Source organism: Choloepus didactylus, chromosome 10, assembly GCF_015220235.1.
Source record: "Choloepus didactylus isolate mChoDid1 chromosome 10, mChoDid1.pri, whole genome shotgun sequence".
NCBI classification, from domain to species: Eukaryota; Metazoa; Chordata; class Mammalia; order Pilosa; family Megalonychidae; genus Choloepus; species Choloepus didactylus.
In genome coordinates, this window is record NC_051316.1 from 111514822 (window position 1) to 111532602 (window position 17781).

Genomic DNA, 17781 nt, shown 5'->3' on the forward strand with positions numbered 1-17781 from the left:
ATTTTGGAAATTTTGTCAAAACTATTAAAATCATTAAAATATATTTCTTACTACATTACTGCTTTAGGCCCCTAATCACAGGATGATTTAGACTTGTTTGATAATGATATGCTTCTAGGATTATGTTTGAAATCTAGAGTTTCTAGAACCTATTTCAAAATTTCCAATAAATTTTCAAATATTTTTCCTCTGATCTAAGACCCAGACATTCATCTTTCATTAGACAGCCCAGCATGGTGTTTTTCCTTTCTTCTCCAATAAAACCACTTGGGTGCTGATACTGGACTAAGTTATCTTATCTCCATCACCAAACAAGGAAGGATTGGGGCTCTAGTCCTAACTTAGCTTACCTGGAACTAGTATAAGGGTGTCACATGCCTTTCTATTTAGTCACCTATCTTTATTATACTTCTCAGTTTTCATAGAAGATTATCAGTCCTACCAACAGCTTAGTTCTCTATTGAAGCAAATAATAAGTAGAATATCAGAAAATAGAATATCTGAATTCCCAGTAATGTAGAGGGAGTGCAATTATGACTCACTGCTGTTCAATACTTATCAAAACCTTGGCTTGGAAAAATAATAGTTATGGAAGATTGTTTGAAGGATATTCACTTTTAAGTACTCTTCAATTTACCCTAGGATTAAGTGAGATCGAGAGCGATATACTTGGACTGAATTGTTGTTGCCCCTCAAAGAAATGTATTTACTAAATCATACTTTGGCATTACTATTTAGCTACCTTGAGTAATACTATAAAAGTAAAATCCTTATTGGAAAATTAACTTCTAAAGCTCTAAATACCAACCCATAATGAATCACAAAGCTGCCTTGAGCATTTTTAGTGGAGGACTTTCTCACTCCTCCATCCCCCTCCAAATCAAGGAGCAAGTTAGTTTGTCCTCCTTTCGTTCTCCCTATATTGTAGCAGGGCAGGGCAAGAAAGGTCTCTGCCCTGCTCCCTCCCAGAAATTTGTATTTTATTCCAGCTTCCAGTTTGCTAGTTTTCCCAAGGTAGCAAGGTATAGATAGTCTCAATATTCAAAGTTTAGAGTTTCCTTTCTAGGATTTAACCCAGAAATAATTCAGTATAGTATAATGGGTACTATAGTAGAGATACACAGTGTTGGCATTTATAAAGGATGGAGACTGTTGCCTTTAAGCTGAATATTAAAAAAAATAAAAGACTTTGTCAACTAGATAAAGTATAACAGGGTATTCTAGGCAGAATTAAGAGCCCAGAGGGCTGGCCCAGTTGGCAATGGCTGCAGATAATTCCATGCATTTAGATTTAAGAGTACGAGGTGGAAAGCAATAGGAGCTATGCATGGAGAAGTAAGCAAGAGCCAAATCATGAAGAACATTTTAAGCACAACAACAGAATTTGGACTTTACCTTGTAGATGATATGGAGTCATTTAAACAGTTATGCTACTAGATTAGATTTGTCTTTTAGACTGTCTTCTGCCCATGGCAGAATGGAGAATCAGTAATAGGTTTGGAGATTAGGAGACAGAAAAAATGTAAGTCAATCTCCAAATTGCCCATCAGTCTAGCAGTACAAATATAAAATTAAAATGAATATGCACATTGAATACAAGAATATAAATATTAACTTTAAACTTTATTATTTTATTTTTTACCCAAATATTCATCAAATACTAGTTCTACATAAATTATCATGTTCTATTGCAGTAATTCACAAAACTTGCTGTGCCGCCAAATCAGCTGGAGAGCTTTTTAGACATAGAAATCCCTGGGTTCCACTCTAGGCTTACTGAATATGAATCTTCAATATGAATCTTCAGTTTACTGAATATTAATGTGAATCAGTAATATGTATGTTTAAAAATTACCCTTAGTGAGTCTGAATTTAGGCACTGTTGTTTCAGCAGGTATACAAATTATGTATAAATATCATGGATTCTAACCTGAAAGAGCTTATAGACTACTGAGGTTGATAAGTCATATACATAAATAACCAGAAATCAAGTACAAAGTTTTATATTCTATAAAAGTTGTATAGATAAAATACTAAGAAAATTCCAGTGAACTGGCATTTCAATAAGACTTGTATAAATCTTATATAAATATAATCCCTAGGATTTAGGGAGAATTCAGTAGCATTCAAAGAGCCACAGAGGCAGGTAAGGATGGGATAATTCAGAGAATATGTAGAGTGTATCTAAGTATATTAGTTGAATGTGATGTAATAGAGACATTTGGGACATATTTTTCAGCTTCTCTCACTTTTAAGGTTTTCATTAGTCAGTATCTCTAATCAAAATCAGAAAAGTGTTAAAGGAAATTTTAACTGTCTCTGTTATGACTCATTTCCTGGTGGAGTTTCTCAAAGGACAAAAAGACATGCATTTTTTTTCTACTTTTGTTTTTGGCAGCATATTTGTCACATGCCAAAGATGTCTACAAAACCATTTTAGGCTCCTATTTGGATTACATTTGGAGACAGCTGGAGATTGTACAGTTTATTAGGAAGAAAAAGCCTGAAACCAACTACAAGATACAAGAATTACAATATCAGATACTCAGTTGGATGCAAACTGAAAAGCTAATTAAGGTTAACTTCTGAAATAAAGCAGATGAAAGTAACTCATTTAAGAATTAGATTTATAAGATAAATTTTTGCATTTAACTTTGAAATTATGAAACAGTCTATACTAGTTGGCTCCTTGACAATTATCTCCTTAAGAAAGTTAACAGAATCAGACCCAGAGAAAGGATGATTTGCATTGTTATTTATGTCTTGAATTAAAAAGTGCTTCAATTTAATTTTTATTAAGCAAAGTTTTCTAAGGACTGGTGCTACAGTTGTCAAAAATTTTTAAAAGTCCTTGAACTATACACAATAATAGAACTACAATAATTTATTTTCAGATAATTTGCCAGAATCTCATGATTCTACAAAAAAAAAGGCACTTAGTTTATGCCTTGGATTATATTGGAAATTATTTGCCTATCCTACTTCAAGGATAGTAAAGTTGCATTAATGAGGATTTAAGTGAAAATGTTTTTAAAAATCTTATCAAACAGAAAGTCATTTCAAATAATTTACACTAAAATCTGGATACAATTTCATATTTTCATATGTTTTTTTTTTCTTTTTCCTGCCTGCCTCCCCTATATCTTTATCTGCAACCTTATTATTTCTTGGGTAACTTGCTTAAGTCATTAAAATAAGTTGAACTGATGAGTAAGAAGTTTAAAATTGAAGCTGACTTATCCCCCACCCTTAAAAAAAAACTGTAACAGTAAGTAGAACAATATAGCAGCAAATCATTGGTTTTCTCCTACAAATTCAAACTCATCTAGGTTGAATTTGACAAAACAATACAAACAGAGACAACATGTGCATTTATAGAATCACCTTATATGGGAATAGGGAATACTTGACAAATGCTAAGAATGGCCTGCCCCAAAGATTTCCTCATTGGTGCTTGATCTTACCAGAATTTATTCCTTTGTGATTAAGCATTGACATCTTTTAAAACAAAAATATTGACTTTGTTATCTTATTGTCATCAGTTTCATGTAACCAGTTAAGTTTTTTATTTTGTTGTTGTAGCATATAGCATATATACATATATACAACATTCTTATTTTTGACTAGGTGCTGATTATAATAAGAATGGATTCAGATGGTGAAAAATGTTCACTAATTAAAATCCTTAACAAAATGGAAGGTGGGAGATTTTAAATTATGCTTTATTTGATAACAAATGCTTGGACATATAAAATATATTGACAACCACGTTTTTAATTAATATATAGTTCATATACTATAAAATTCATTCTTTTAAAGTGTACACTTTAACCAGTTTTTAAATCATTCTGGACCGTAAGCCCACAATATAAATATAATGTGCTTATATGTATTTGTTATTATTAAAAATTGACACTTTTATTGATTGCCAACTAGTTGATAAATAATACTAGCTACTTACACCAACTCTATGAGTAATTCAGTTTTACAAATAAACTAAAATTCATAAAGGTGATTAACATACCAAAGCTCACAGGTATTAAGTGAAGGAATCAGGATTTGAACCTAGGTCTCTCTTTTCAAGGTCATTCTTTAACTCTTCTACCCACTACTCTCTCTTCTACCAGCCCTTTCCACTGTGTGCTGTGAAACTCATTGCTTATATGCAATCTCTTTTTCTCCTTCACGTCCTTGTCTTAACTGAAACCGAACTTTCCCCAGGTGATACTGTTGTCCCTATATCCCTCTCATATAGAAGCTGATCATTTTCTCTTCCCATAGCTTATAAGGGATGAGAAAATAATTTCTTGTTTTTTATTCCCCAAATAATATTCCTCCATCCTTTTAGGCTGTGCCGTATTGCCATACCTTTCTCTACCATGCCATATTGCTATCACTTACTACCTACCTAATTATTCCCCATCATCCATTAACAGGTGTGTACCCGGATCATGGTATTCTCTTCACTCTAGTTCTGCCATCTTCCTAGGTGTCTTTAATGTCTTTAATGTGAAGGATTCATTCAGCACCCTACCCTTATAGTTCCATTGATCTCTTGAACAAAATAACATTCAGCTTCAGTTTAGTCCTTGGCTATGCCATCAATTTTGTGATAGTGCAGCACTGCCCTACCTCTGAATTTTAAACTCTCCTACATTACTCTCTGTCTGAAGCTACCTCCAGCTCTCTCTTTATCTTCAGCATCTTAGAGATTCTATAATCTATGAGCTCCTTTCTCATTTCATTTTCTACTCTTTTCAAACTCAGTGATGTGATCCATCGCTTTAATCACTCTTGTCCTTTTGTAGTACTTACCATTTAAACCTTGACCTGAATCATTCAAGACATTTAACTTCTCTATTCCTACACCTGAGCTGATGAGTACTATTGGAGAAAACCACACAGCCATGTAGATCGGTGCCACTACAAACCTATGATCTCTGAAGGGGCGCTTAATACCTCTTAACAATCGTTCTATATTTTCCTATTCAGTTTCCATTCCTTAATGGCTATACAACAAGGCACTACCATGCCCTCCCCTCATATTTAAAAAGGAATTATGCCTCCTAATTTCAGTTGAGTAATAATCAGTTTCCTTCCCTACCATCTCCAAACTTCCCTTCATTTCTTTCTATTCTTTTGTCCTTTCCTCCTTCCTCTATGGGAGAGGTGAGTCTTCTCCTTTCTAAGACCAATGTTTCACCTTCTGCAGTCTCAAGCACTCTGTTCCATCAGTTAAATTCCTAGCCCAAACTTTCTTTCTAATGACATTTTTCCTTATTGACTAATCCCTAATCTTAAAAGTAAAATAAAATACCACCCTCAATTTATATTACTCTTTGGTTACTGTTTCCCTTCACTCTATAAACTGCATCTTTTGCCTTCTCCATCTCCTGAAATACTTCTTTACTCTAGACCTACCAAACGACTTGTCATGCTGTTTCATATCTCTATGCCTTTATACCTCCTGTTTTTGCTATTAGAATGTTCTTCCCCTTTCTTTAAGAAACTAACTCCTACACATCCTTTAAAAATTAGTTGAAACATTTGTTTAGGAAACCTTGATATAAATTATTTTTCTCTGTGTCTAAGGACAATAATGTAAATATTTCTAACACACCACTTCCCACCCTGGGCTATAGAAATTGATTCTCTTGTCTGTTTTACTCACTAAAATTTCAGCTTCTGGAGGATAAGGACCATCCCCTAATTTGTATTCCCAGCACCTGAAAAAGGTCTACACTGTAGAAGGCACTCAGTAAAAGCTTATTGAATTAATGAATGAGCCAATGAATGCCTCCCAATATACCTAGTATTGGCTAAGTGAAAAAGTTTGAACTGGGATATATAAATATATACAAATATTATCAGTTCAGTTAATAAATTTAAGTAATATTTAAAAATATAGTATTGTAAGAATGGAAAGGTCTTCAAGGAGATCCCTATAAGATTCTATTTCTTAATGAATTTATTGTGTGTCCAGAGTACCGATTTCCAAGCTTGGAATTCTAGTGATTATTTCATTCAGTTTTCTAATCCTGGGGAAATAAGTTCATGTTCACCAAATTCACACTCACCAAAATGTAGAGCAATAGTTAGCAATTATAGGGCTGAACCCACCACAGTTGTCTAGGATCAAAGTAATTGCAAACATTTAAAAAAATCAGGAAAGGGCTGAGCAATGTTATCTTATGAAACAAAGAGATTTGGGTAACCAAAGGAATATTTTTGTGAAGAAGCTGAAGAAATATTCCTGCCCCATGGAGAAGAATACTTAAACCTACCTAATGAGGCACCTTCTTCTTTGATGTCACTTAAGATAATAGATAAATTATTATTCTGTATCTCTTCTTATCTAGGCTTCATGCTTAACACCCCTATTTCTTTTGTATTTGGGATTATAACATCACTATTATTATTTTCTTCATTTCAACAAAGTCTGCTGACACAAAAATATTGAATCTATAAACTGAAAAATGTTTTTACTCTCTATCAACTGGCAACTATAATCAGTTTCTAGGAGTTTGGCCTTTTTTCCTGTAAGGTTAGAAAGTAAAAATACTTCATCTTTCTGTTATGCTCTCAGGATCCTACTAGTGTACCAGCAAGTAATTAATCTGCTTTGGTATCATAGCTAATGTTTAAACAGGCTTTAAATATCATGAATCACCTATGAGTTGTAAAGGAGAAATAGTACTCACTCCCTTCTCATTGTTACCAAAACTATTGTCATGTCAAGTGAACATTAAATTATTAAGCATCACTGTCATTATTATAGCATGCCTTTGTGAGCTTTATGGTTGACAAAAGTACACAAATATTATTTATTTGAACTAAAATTAGCTCTTTTTAAATTAATGATATCTACCAAAAGTAAACTGTTATGTGTGAATACAGACATTTTTTAGAATTATTATATTCTGTTAAAATGAGTAAAATAAGAAATTTAAATTATAATTAAGAAGCAGGAGTGAATCTAAGGAACAGATGGTGCTCAATAAGTCTTCTGTTTCCTATACACCTAGTGGAAAGAAGAAAAAAAAAGCATTCCTACTACAATGAAATGCTGCCTTTTGCTGTTTGTTTATATACTAAAATTTGGGGCTGAGTCAAAAAAAAGGTAAAATCCACCATGATTTTTAGCAAAATAAAATCACCTGCACAGAATTGGTGAATGTTTAATTTGGTTACTTTAAATTTGCATTTCTTATCTATTTTATTATTTTACATATAAATTCAGGATTTCCAGGTTCTACATCCTCCCCCCGCCCACCCACCGAAATATTGCCTACAGTTCAAACTTTCTGTTATCCCAGATTTACTAAAATAATCCAGGAAATCATATTTTAAGCAGTTACCTCCTTGACAGATCTTTGATTCACTTTTATGATAATGAAATATATGACCCACCAAAAAATGTACATAAACAAGAACACTGAAAACTTTTTTGTATTTACTCATTTTTCCAATAGGTGTAACATTGACTGTCTTGTATTCGAAGGAAAGAAAAGATTTCCTGGCATCTAAAGGTGTTTTAAATGGGTAAAATGTGTTTCTTCATCTATGGGTAGGGAAGATATTAGTCCATAGGGAAAGCAAAATTTCTCCTAGAATTTAACTCTGAAAAAAATTTTGACAAAATGTCTCAACCCTTCTCCCAAAAATATAGACTCTAATGCAGATCATTGCCTTGTGTATTACACATGATTCTTGTCCAGAATTTTAGTTCCATCTTGTTTTTGTATCTCTCAATTATCATTGTTGTTATTTTGTACAGGGAGTGGCTATTTAGATTTACCCTTTTTATCAGGGTTTTTTGTTTTTTGGTTTCTTTAGCTCATATTGTATTTTACTATCTCCTTCCTTTCTTCCTGAGGTATATCCTTTATAAATACTTTCAGTGAGCACCTGCTAATGATAAAACTTAGTTTCGACTTGTCTGGAAATGTCTTTACTTTGCCTGATATTTAGAACTGTTTTGGTTTTTTTTTCTAATATTAGGATCCAAATAATAAAAAAGAAAGATGTGGTACAAATAGAAGTTCATAAAAGTTGGTCATAAGTATTTTGAACTTCTAGATTGCCCTAGATAGAAAGCAGTGTTAGAGAATTTTAATTACAGTAGGTGCTATGTTATATGAAATTTGAAGATGGAAAAGATAAACTATGATATTTTTTCCATCTTTTTTGTTATTAAATCATTTCTGAAGCCCATTGAGGGAAAAAAATTTCAAAATTGTCAGATATTACTTTACTATGCAGATTCTCAAAGATTAAAACCTTACATTTGTAGGAAAATGAGACTGATTCTTGTGGTGGATTGTCTGTTATTGATAGTACCCAGGTAATAAAATTAGAATTCCTTACCTTTGAGGGTGTGAGATAGTCCACAGTTTTTTTATACCCTGGTTTAAAAAAAAAAACAAAAATAGACAAAACAAGTGTATAATATCAAAAAGAAAGATTTTTATATCCTGTTTTTTTAAGTATAATATCAGAAAGAAAGATAAAAGGAGATTAACACTATTGGAGAGCAAATCACCAGAAAACACATCATTGTCTTTCCAAGATGAGTAGGCATTGTTCACAGAATAGTGGAACAGTCAGAAACCATCATCTTTCAGCTTCCCAAGTAAATAATGACCCAAATATAATTATTTTCTTGGCTTTCTTTTATCTTTAGTACATGTTCCTGCGTAATTGTACACAATCAATATATTGGAGCAGATTTCCCCTGGAGTAATTTCTCATTTGTGGTGGAATACAATTATGTAGAAAACTCCTGTTGGACTAAGCACTGTGAAAAGTTGAATATTCCTTACATGGCCTTTAAAGCAATTCTTCCAGACAGGATTTTAAAGAGTAAGGATATGAACCAAATCCTTTTTTTTTCTTTTTTCCCCCATTTGAATGAAAATTTTCTGTTTTCTTTTTATGGTCTATGGAAAGAAAATAAGCTATGGCATTAGAAGATTTGAGTTTAAGCTCTAACCCCACCACTAACTGTGTGATCTTGAGCAAGTCTTGAACTGTCTCCTACCTAATATTCAGCATCTGTAAAGTGAGCTTTACTAGTTATATTTGTCTCCATCCCTAGATCTAACGTGTCAATTTCACCTACCAGGGCAATTTTATTATAATCATATCCTATCTTAATCTGACATCTTTATGCAATAGTATTTTTGATTGATTTTCAGGAAAAAATTGTGTAACAGTATATTGACTGATCCAGAAAAATTTTAATGTGCAACAGAAAATTATCCACAAATATTTAGGAAAAAAGTTTAAAACCACCAAATAGCCTTCTAGAAATGCTGTTCCAATTTATATTTATGCAAAAATTTATGAGGATCCTTTTCCCCATATCTTTATTATAAATAAGTATTATTAATCTTTTAAATCTTTGACAGAATTATATGCAGGAAATATTTTATAGTTGTATTAATTTGCATATCTTTGATTATCCATATCTTTTCATTTGTGAATTGATCCTGTAGAGCCATCTTTAGCTGTAATAGCCATTATGTCCTTTGTCCATTTTTCTATTGAGGTATTTATTCTTTTCCTATAGATCTATAAAATGCTCTCCCTATGCGTTATTGTGCATAATTTTTAATTTTGAAAAATTCAGTATACATTTACACAGAAAATATCCAATGTATATTTATGGAAATAAAGCAGGCTTTAACATTTCAGGGAGGATGTAATCCTATTTTTTTCTTTTCTTTTTAAATGAGCTTACATGTGTGAGGACAGGCAAACAGGATATAGAAAGAAGTCTGGAAGTTACAGTAAACTGCTAAGTCTGTTTTATTTCTAGGTAGTTATATAACATATATGATTCATATTTTCTTTCAAGACCTTTATTCTGATTTCTGATTTTTTTACAATTAACATGTACTTTTTTTTAATACTATATTCTTTAAACATACACCTAAAAAGAGACTGGGGTATGAGAAATAAAGGGAAATATAAATTATCTCTTATTTAGGAACCACCTTGCTGGATAGTTTTGGTGGCTTTATTTTGGAAATTCAGATTCCATATGTATTTTTTGCATCTGAAGGACTTCTTAACACTCCAGAAATACTTCAACTACTAGAATCCAAGTAAGTTATTGATTTTATAATTTAGCAAAGGTATCAATATATCCTGATAGGCTAAATATTATGCCATATCTGTAGCAATATTTGTCTCTGTTCAAGCCCAGGATTATATCACATAAAAATAATTTTCTGGAGAGTTTATTATTTTTGGCAATATTTAGTAGTTAATGGAAAAAATATTTTATTGTTTAAATTTATATTTTATTTGCATTTCTTTTATTACTAGCAAATATGAACATTTTATGTTTTTTTCTGCAAATTATATGTTCACATTTTTGGTTCACTGATAATATTGAGAATGGATATTCTTGTTTAGAGGACTTTAAATATTGTATGGAAAAGAGGACTATGATGTTCTAAGTGAATTCTCAAGTTTTAAAACCTTCAGGTCTAAGGTCATCATAAAACACATAGTAATACACAAGTTGTCACAGGAACTTTGGTCATTGGGCTGCATATCAAGGAAGGATAATCGTGCTGTGACCTTAGTTAAAATGCACATGTATATTGCATGCTTTTGTTTATATCTTAAGGCTAGGGGCATTCTCAGAAAACTATGAACTTATAAAAGGTACTTAAGATGTAGGCCAATTTTAAAGGGAAAGAAAAAATTCTGATAAATGCAGGAATTGTTTTGGTCTCATAACACAATGTATTGAATTCATGAATTATTTAAAGAGCTGGAATAAACTAGTAATAGTAACATTAGTAATAGTATTATGTGCAGCAATATTTAGCAAAATCCCTAGGGCAATACACAGCTCAACTAATTTGTTTTATATGTTAAATTACTCATAATTTCATTCCCCTCACATTGATAAATTCAAGTATGAAAGGAAAAAGCACAGTAATTCAAATAATTTAATAGGCAGGTGGACAATACAGCTTTTCTTGAAGAATTTTTCTTAACCATTTCATTATTTCACCAAAGAATATTGAATTTTACAGTTATAATATCACACTAGTGGAGAGATGCTGCAGTGAGTCATTAAAACTCTTTGGAAATACAGAGTGCTATGTAGTGGTGACAATTGATGAACACACTGCCATAATTTTGCAGGTAAAACTAAACATTAAAAAATATAAATTTAAATATACTAAGTATATATGTGTGTTTGTTGTCATATACTTTATTATTAATGTTTCTATAATCTATTAGTTATTTCTTCCTAAACCTTGCAAATGGGCCACAGGTGCTAAAATCATCACTTTGGAAAACTATTACCAAGCTTCTTTGATGCCTTGTAATTTTTAACATATTTTAAGAAGACAAAGCAAATATGGAATATTTTATTGTATATTGACCTATTTTAAAGTACATTTATAGAATAATTATAAAGTTGAAAGCTTTAAAAATCAAATTCCAGCCACTAGATTTCTTAAAAGGGGATAGTATAGTAACTGATGATTAGTAATATGATTAAATTAGATGATAATTAAATTAAATGTTAACTAACAAAATTAAAAATAAGTGTCAGTCATTTTGAGGAACTATACTTATGTACATGATGTTACAAGAATCTGGCAGGGTTCTGAAGCGGGCCAAACAGGAAGTTCATTTATCCAACTGAAGAGGGTCATGTTCATTGCTTCCGATTTTGAAGACAGGATATTCTAAGGGACTTGATATGATTAATAATGCTTGCCTGTCTTACACAGACCTTAGGGAGTCTCTAAGGAAGCTGGATTTTAAAAAGAGAAAAATTCTTTTCAAAAATCTGTATAGTTTGGAATTTAAGATGTGTAAGTTCTTGACTGAAACACCCTGATATGTTTGCTTGTTTGGAGTACCAATTGCAAAGAAATAAATTTCCTGGGTTAGGAGTGGGAGGGCAACAACAAGCTTAGATGTTATGTTGTACAAATTAATGGCACATATTATGGTAATGCGCAAGTCTGATTTGATGTTACAATATAGGAATTAAATGACATGGAAGCACATAGTGGTTCTTAGGCGATATCATGACTTGCATATTTAAAGTTCTTAAAAAATTGTTTTTCCATTGGCAAAACTATTTTAATCCACAGTTATAATTTATTACTTTAGGAAGGTTACTCCCTGAATTATTCATTCTATTAAAAATTACTTGTGTTATTGATATGAAATAATTAGAATAAGCAAATTCACAGTCAGAAACTAGAATACAGGGTTCCAGGGACTGGGGTAAGGGTAGAGAATGGGGAGTGTTAATGCTTAATTTGTACAGAGTTTCAGTTTGGGGATGATGGACAGTTTTGGTAATGAATGGTGGTGATGGTAACGCAACATCGTAAAAGTAATTAACACCACTGAATTATATATTTGAATGTGGTTACCAGGGGAAATTGTAGGTTCTATATATGTTACCAAAATACAAAAAAATTTTTAAAACATAGAACTATACAACACAAATAGCGAACCCTATAGATTTCAGTTACAATTATATCTGTATAATTATAATTATAAAAATATTGTTACAGCAATTGTAACAAAGGTACCACACTAATGCAAAGTGTTAAAATAGGGAAAACTGTGTGTGTGTTGGGGGCAGAGGGTAGTGCATATATGGGAACTCTGTACTTCCTACATGATTTTTCTGTAAACTTCCAACCTCTCTAATAAAAAAATAGATTTGTGAAAATGTTTTTAAAAGTTACAGGGTTAAAGAGAAAAAGGGATTCCAGACAATTAGGCAGAGATTCATGGGAAGTCCCAATAACTGCTGCTTTATCTCCCTTAAATAGGCATGCAATACAGGTTAACCCATATGTTCTTTAAACATATTTTCTAGGACTAGCTAGATCCCTCTCCACAAAGGATACTGCTCAAATAAGAACACTCTGTGGGCTGCTTTCTTTTAAATCTAGGATGTTAGGAGATTCACAAGCCCTCCTTGCTGAAGCTATCATTAGCTGTTTTATGTCTACTGTAGGGATTTTTCCCCCACTATTCCCAGTGTGATTTTAATTTTTCCATGAAATGGAAGCTCACATGCAGACCTCTTCTCAAGTTGTCATTGACATATTATGAATCCTTGAAATATGATAATAATTTCATAACAACTATTCAAATTAATGACTCTTTTTGTTTTGTTTTCTGGTAGGACCTAGAAGAGTTGAATTATGAGAAGGCATCTGACGATATCATTATGAGACTGATGGCATTATCATTCCAATACAGCTATTGTTGGATAATTTTATATACCAAGGAAACATTGAATTCAGAGTAGGTAAACACTCCATCCAAAGTCATGGCCATATGTCTTAAGTTATTCAGTCGTCTTCTTTGAAAAGAAATAGCTATGCATATTTTCTGCTTGCTCATCTAGTTTGCTTTAATTAACTCAAGGATTCTGAAGGAAGTGGAGACATACCTATAGGAAAACAAATTCCACAGGAAAACAACCCAGAATCTGGAGATGATATATGGTCCCATGGACATTCTATGAAATCAATCTCCCCTACTCCCTCCTCATTAAGAATTGCTGCTTTAAATGTTTCCCTTGTTATTACTTCATAATTCTGGACTTGTCTGCTAAAAGAGAAGTAATTCTTCAATCATTTCCATGTAAAATCTTATTACATTTGACAACTAAATAGCATCTTGCTATACTTTCTTTCATTGAAGTAGTTAACTAAAATTTTTAAAAAATCCATGCCAAGACATTGACTTATGTTATCATTATATGTTTCTCCTTTCCCTCACCTCTAAACTTTTTGAACCCACTGCTTCCACTTTCTCCTTCCTTTCTTTGAAATCAGGCTTTTCTACCTCTATACTGAGCTCTGTCTCTCAAAGGTCACTCATAATTTTCTTATAATTGTCTCCAAAAATGTTTTTATCTTTCACTCTTCTGAAGTGTTTAACGCTGTTGGCAGCGTTCTTTCTTGACACGCTTCAGTTCCACGTCACTTTAATGTTTCTACCTAACTACTCCTTCTCCATCCTTCAATTCCTTGTCCCAGTGTCCAAACATATCTATTACGAGTTCTCTCCTTTCTCCTGTTCTATCCACTAGAAATCTTATCCACTTCCATAGCTTCAGTTATCTCTATGCATGTATTTCTTACATTTATTTCTGCAGCTGCAGTCTCTCTTTGGAATTCCTGACATGCATCTCTAATTTCTTATTAACTATTTATACTCTGGTATTCCACAGTCTTACACTTAACATCTTCAAATATGAATTCATCATATTCTCTATCCTCTCCAAACTTGTATCTCTTTTTATCTGCCCTTTGACTATGTATGACATTGCCTTTCTTTTTAGTTAACAAAACAGGAAAACAAATCCTGTAGATTCAACGACTCGACTTTTTGTACCATCTATCCCCTTCCTTCCATTTATATTACCAGCATCTTAGTTTAGATCCTCATTATTTTATGTGGACAATTATAACAGACCACTAACTGTTTTTTCATGTGCAGATGTCTCTGCTTTCTCCTTTCTATAATCTTTCATACACTCAATTAGTATTCCTAAAACCACTCTGATTGAAAAATCCTCACTTACCTCTCTATTATCTACTGAATACATACAAATAATTCAAAGCATTCAGAATATTATCCCAACCTATATTTTCAGGCTTAATTTTCACTGCTTTCCATTTCACATGGAAAGACTGCTCATTGGCTTGCAAATACGCTCCTTGCTTTCCACTTCCACTTTTGCTTATGCATTTCTCTCTTCTTGCATTATTTTCTACTTCCTTCAATATTTCATCTGGTAAAATTGTGCCTATTCTTCAGGACCTATCCCCATATATCACTTTTCTATTCCACCTTTCCTCAGCAGCACACCTATTCACAGAAATAGCTATTCAGATGTGGCCTTTCTATCCTTTAAAGTCCTTAGCTCTCTATTTTTTCCTCATCTTGGGCATTTATTGCATTTTGTTTTGTATCATCTTTTGGGAATATCTGTCCTTCAGTACTGAGCAAATTGCTTTCATATGATAGGAGCTTAGTAAATATTTCTTGATTAAATGAATGAATCTCTCCTACCAAAATACACACTAGTCTTACTCATCTTTTTTCTTTTATCCCTACAGTACCACATACCACATGGATATATTACTCATTTTTTTTTAACATTCTTTACTTTAATTTTTAGGTAAAGCACACACAGCTTATCTTCTTTGGCATTACCTGGGGGATTTTTCCCTCATTGGCTTTCCTGTTTGGCTCCAATTTTATTTACCTACTGTGCCAAGCTCTTTGTATACAGTTATCATATTGGGATAAATATAAGTTAGAATGTAAGAGTCTAAACACCTTGATTCTTATTCCTTCTTCTATTAGTAAATAGCTTCTAGCAAGTCATTTAACCTAGTTTTCTACAAGAACTTATAAAAATTCAGGTCTAAATACCTTCATTTTGAATATTAATGAAGACAATAAAGCATTTTAAGCTCTTTGGAAATGTTTGTATAAATAACTAAATTTAGAAAAAATTTTAAGTTGTTTTTGGATTACTATCCAATTCCTAGTGATATAATTGAAGCCAGAAGAGAATAAGAGGAGATTCAAACTTATTTATACTCAGTTTTTTTATGAAAAAGATAAGTTATGTAATATTCTGAAAGAGTCTTAAGTTAAGGCTGCAAAGAGTTATTTATCATTTATTCACAATAAAATAATAAAATATAATTATTTTCTAACTTTTAGGTATCTCAGTTCTGTATTTTTTGTTGATGGAACATTTAGAAAGTATCTTAACTTTCCAAATGAGGGAAATTGAATATATAAAAGAACTTGTTTGAATTATCTTAGTGATTCATGCCATTAGTTTCTAAGCGTGTCAGGTATGACCAACGACCACCCCCCTCAAGGTTCTGTGGTTTGCTAAGAGGACTGAAAGGACTCAGCCTGTAGTCATACTCATGGCTGTGATTTATAACAATGAAAAGATGCAAAGAAAAGGGAGCATGGTGTGAAGTCTGGAAGAAACCTGGTGTAAGCTTCCAGGAGTCCTCTCCTAGTGGAGGTGCACAGGGTGTGCTTAATTCCCCCAGTAACAAGTTATGACATCAAGTGCAAAATATTGTCTACTAAGGAAACTCATTAGAGACTCACCCCTGGGCTAGGAAGGGTATGGTTAGACTGCCCCCAGTATTGTTAAAGAATGGAGGTGGGCACATTTTTCAAAAGGGTGCTGAATGGCTAAAAAAAATTAGTCTGCCACATTAGTGCTGTCTTAACTTATTTTAATAACCACACTCAGATGTCAAATGAATAGAAGTATAGTAATATCATTCTTTTCAGGTACCATCTCACAGAAAAGACACTTCATCACCTTGCGCTGATTTATGCAGCTTTGGTTTCATTTGGGCTAAAATCTGAAGAATTGGATGTAAAGGTAATTTTTTGCTATATGTTTTCTCATAAGCATTTTTCATAAATCAAATTTATACTCAAACTCAAATGACCACTGAGAAGAAACATTAAATGGGTAAACTAAAATCTGCTTAAATGCCAAATAAAGAACAGTTTATAAATTAATAAATAATTAATAAATGTTCTTACCACCTCAACTTCTGTTTTAAAAGCTTTTAGTTTAATGAATTTAAAATCATGCTTTATCTCTTGATTACTACTTAGATGTTTTTTGGAACATGGTAGGTTATGAACAAAAATATCACTTGATAAAAAATGTTCACTTATGAAAGATGTACTAAGTTTTTATCTGCTCTGAAATGGAAATCTTATGACATATAAATATGTCCTGCTCTGAAATTTAGATGTTCTTCCAAAGTTCAGGACTCACAGTCTTCTATTCTCCCTTTATATTTTTTCCTTAGTGAACTCAGACATTTCCACAGATTAAACTTCCATTTCTGAGTATAATTCTTAAACATTTCCTGACTTTTCTTAAGGCTTGTACTTATAATCTAGCAGTCTATTAGAAATATCCTCATGAAAATCCCACAGGAGCTTCAAATCTACATTTGATTTGAATTAACTTCTCATCCTCTCCCAAGAGTAGTTTATGCCTCACTATTAACCCAGTCTTCAGGGTTGAAACAAAGTAATATCAGTAGCTAAATTCTCATCTGAATTCTGCAGTCTCCAGAAGAAGTCTGTCCTAAATTCAGGCCTTTATCATCTCTCACAAGCTTCCTAACGAATCTCCCTGATTCTACTACTCTTTTCGGAATCCAGTTCATTGTATGTATTGATACCAATTACATTTCTGAAATAGAACTGTGACTATTTCACTCCCTAGACTGTAAGCTCCTGAAGGGAAGGGAACATGTTTGTTCATTTTTCATATTCCTGGAACTTGGCACAATGCTCTTGATAAATATTTGAGTTGAATTTCCTTCCTCAAAGATCTTCCTTAGCTTCTTACTTCATTCAAAACAGAATTCAAACTGAGCTAAATCAAACTCCTCCAGAATTTGGCCCCTAGTATTCTTTCCTTTAACATCATTCTACTCACCAGTTCCTGAATATGTCGCATGCTGTCCCCTCTCAGCCACTGCAAACTCTGGCCTGCCTTTCCCTGGGAATACCATCCTGCATCCCCTACCCCCAGCCATCAGAGTTCTACCTGTCTTTCAAGGCCCAGCTCAAACACTATCTCTTTCAAGAAACCGGCCCCAATATCTGTTTATCTTCTCAGGATAAATTTCTCCTTCACCCATTCTCCCGATAGCTATTTGTACCTTTATTATAGTATGAAGTATTTATTCA

General features: G+C 32.6%; 1 protein-coding gene across 1 annotated transcript in view; it reads left to right on the top strand.

Moving 5' to 3' along the window:
• SHOC1 (shortage in chiasmata 1) overlaps nt 1-17781 on the top strand; it is a 115581-nt gene that overhangs the window by 86944 nt on the left and 10856 nt on the right. The window contains 8 exon segments of the mRNA XM_037797427.1: nt 2399-2577; nt 3628-3700; nt 7473-7542; nt 8684-8862; nt 9992-10109; nt 11055-11166; nt 13190-13311; nt 16351-16444. Of these exon segments, the coding sequence (XP_037653355.1) occupies nt 2399-2577; nt 3628-3700; nt 7473-7542; nt 8684-8862; nt 9992-10109; nt 11055-11166; nt 13190-13311; nt 16351-16444 (947 nt within the window).